At 34.5% G+C, this 3,401-nt stretch overlaps 2 protein-coding genes across 3 annotated transcripts in view; one reads left to right on the forward strand and one right to left on the reverse strand.

The window, feature by feature from the left end:
* Positions 1-3,071, forward strand: part of LOC106873633 (uncharacterized) — a 15,098-nt gene extending 12,027 nt beyond the window's left edge. For both annotated transcript variants that reach the window (XM_014921080.2, XM_052968929.1), the window contains exon 3: positions 2,779-3,071. In XM_014921080.2, coding sequence (XP_014776566.1) covers positions 2,779-3,018 — 240 coding nt within the window. In that variant the 3' untranslated portion in view covers positions 3,019-3,071. The remainder of the gene's footprint in view (positions 1-2,778) is intronic.
* The window catches only part of LOC106873630 (homeobox protein ceh-28), a 105,053-nt gene that overhangs the window by 12,771 nt on the left and 88,881 nt on the right, over positions 1-3,401 (reverse strand). The gene's annotated exons all lie outside the window — the stretch shown is intronic.

Raw genomic sequence — 3,401 nt, forward strand, 5'->3', positions numbered from 1 at the left:
TATATATATGAGTATATGCATATATATGTACATGTATGTACATACCTTCATCTACATGTATATATATAGATGCATATCTGGGTGCATGATGTTGCAAAGAAACATGGACAAAATCATAAACAGGGTACAGAAAACACACAGGCCACATAGAGAACATTTCCTTCATCAGCTGATACCATTATAACACTGGCGTTTCGATGAGTTAGGGCAGGACGCATCGTTACAATGGCTCTTCCCACGGACACAAATTAAATTTGTTCCATGGAGGAATGTAGTGGCGGACAGAAAACAAGACAGGAAAACGAAATGGTGAAATAAACAAACAAAGAAGGCTATACAGCCAGACGTGAAAAAGTATGTGTATATTGAACGTTGTGAAGCACGAACTGGAATGAAACGGGACGAGAAAATGTGTCGATTCGCTGGGACTTCCCCGTTCATACCGAGAAAACTACAAAAGCTAATAAACCGGATATTATAATAAAAGATCAGACAATAAAGATGTGTTTATTAATTGACATGAGTATTCCTTGCGATCACAATAGAGCAGCGAAAGAATTTGACAAGATCAGTAAATTTAAAGACTTGCTAATAGAAATTGAAAAAATGTAGCATCTCAAGGCAAAAAATGCTTTCTAATTGATGTATCAATACCAGCAGATGACAACGTTTCCCTAAAAGAAATGGAGAAACTTTCAAAATACAAAGACCTGGAAATAGAGGTAACTCGAATGTGGAATCTAAAAACAGAAACAATTCCTATCATAGTAGGTGCTTTAGGTTTAATAAAAAAATATTCAGACATATACATAGAAAAAACACCAAGACTTACAAATATATATAACATACAGAAAATTGCACTACTGGGCACTGCACACATCCTACGCAAAACACTTTCAATACAGTAACCATAAGAGCATCACAGCAAACCACAGCACATACCCAAGGCACACAGAGCTGCGCTCGGTAGTGAAGTGAAAACATGTTATAAAAATAAAACTACTTAACAATAGTAATAATAATAATAATAATAATAATAATAATAATAATAATAATAATAATAATAATAATGAAGAAGAAGAAGAAGAAGAAGGGCGTAATGATCTGACTTAGGTACAAGGCCAGTAATTTTAACGGGAAGAAGCCAGTCGATACCATCAACATAGCATTTGACTAGCACATGTTATATCAACCACGGAAGGATGAACGGCAAAGCGGCGCTCGATAGTACTTGAATAGAATATAAAGAACCTGGACAAATATCCCAAGGCGTTTTTCCGACGCTCTAATAATTCTGACAGCTCGTCACCTTTAATGGCTTCTGATTTGGGCACATGGTCAGCAATTTTAATGGGAAGGTGTTAGTCGATATCATCGACCCTAGCACTGATCTGGAACTTTATTTTATCGACCTGAAAAGAAGGAAACGCAAAGTTGATCCTAATGGGATTTGAACTAAATACTGCAGAGCATATTTTCCCTGACATTCAACCAATTTGACCAACTGGTTGCCTTTGTTAATAATCATAATAACATATAAAATGTTTAACCAATCAATTTCATGCGGAATACTTTGTACTGAATCTTACCTTTGCTGAAGTGAAATCAAAAATAGTAAATAATTAATCATAATTTGATCCATATTGCTTAGAACGTTTAACACCGGCTAATAACTATTGAATACTATCGATTAGACTATTAGAAATTAAACAAATCAATAACAACCAGTGGTTATAAACCCATGTGAGAGTTGCCACTGGTTGATCTATTACGGTCGATAATGCTTTTGTTACTGTTACCTGTGTTGTTGTACCAAATTACTGATTGAATCAACTCTTACTGACTCACCTAACCTAGATGTTGGTAGGTACCATGAAGAGGTTTACCAGCAAAAAGAGCGGAGACAATACAAAAGTAATAAGTGCTAATTCGAACGACTATACTCCATCTCACATATCTGTGGCCTTGTGTCATTTTAATATATCATTTTATGTATATATGTGTATCGGTAACCATCTTCTCTTTGCAGTTCAATTCTTCTGGGGTTAACTTGTGGTCGATTCAATCAAGTATACCTGCTCCTTTTTAAATATTAAATTCTGATTCAGTAATAATGGCCTGTAATAATTGGTGTATTGAAAACTGTAAGCAAAGGTATAGAGAAATGGTTGAAAGAGATTGAATAGAATGTTCTGTAGAGCTACTATAGAAAGTTAACCTCTAAAGGACAGGAAAGATCATCGGGTAGGGAGGGGTCTAAGTGCTTAAAAGACTGTTGAAAGCAAGTAGATACCTAAATGTTACAGGTAGTAACCCGCTTCCTACATAAATGTTGTCAGGAACAAGACCGAATCTGCGTCAAATCACTACTACTACTACTACTACTACTACTACTACTACTACTACTACTACTACTACTACTACTACTAATAATAATAATAAATAATAATAATAATAATAACAATAATGAAAAAAATAATTTCTAACTTAGGCATAATGCTAGAAATTTTAAGGGGAGGGGAGGTTAATTGGTGCAATCGACTCTAGTACGTGTTTAATTTTATCCACCACTGAGCAATGGAAAGCATGGTGAACGCAGAGCGTAAAAATCCGAAACAACCAACGTATGGCATTTTCCCCGATGCACTTATGGTTTTGAATAAATAACTTAATGGTTACTTATTCAGTGAATAAAAGTTTCGTGGTCATTGCTCTTATTTTTATTTAACGTTTTTTGATAAACATTTAAAAAATTAAATTGCATAAACTATATTTCAGGTGAAGACGAGCAGTATGTTTAAGAGGATTACGAAAATAACTCGCGAATGTGTCGACAGCTGTATACCTGGATGTAAAAGGTATCTCTTTGGTGTATTAAAAGTGGACTGTACCATGTGCTGTAACACGACTAACTGTAATTATGGAAACAATGGGGAGAGACTCAGAATTCCTGTGACACACATTATATGTGTCGTTATAGTTTCAATGATAACAAACTATCGAATGTTGAGGACTTAAAATTAATATATATATAGATAATATAAAATTAATGTAATTGCAGATATTGATTTGATGATGAATAAATTGTTTTCTAACTTAATATAATGATTGGAATTAATAATTGTGGAATACCAGAAGTGCCAAATAAATACCACATGATATTTAGATGGCGCTCTGAATTTGATATTCAAATGTGGTCATTTTTTTTTACCTGTCATCGTGCAGTTATAGACTGAAATAACACCTAGTCATCCATATTTATAGGGTGTGGCTTTTTAGCAAGCTGGTCCGTCCATTTCTGTAAGCGTCATTGCACTGAAAAATGAAACTAAACACACATGCATACACACACACACACACACACACACACACACACACACACACACACACACACACACACA

This window comes from Octopus bimaculoides, chromosome 6 (assembly GCF_001194135.2).
Source record: "Octopus bimaculoides isolate UCB-OBI-ISO-001 chromosome 6, ASM119413v2, whole genome shotgun sequence".
Lineage (NCBI taxonomy): Eukaryota > Metazoa > Mollusca > Cephalopoda > Octopoda > Octopodidae > Octopus > Octopus bimaculoides.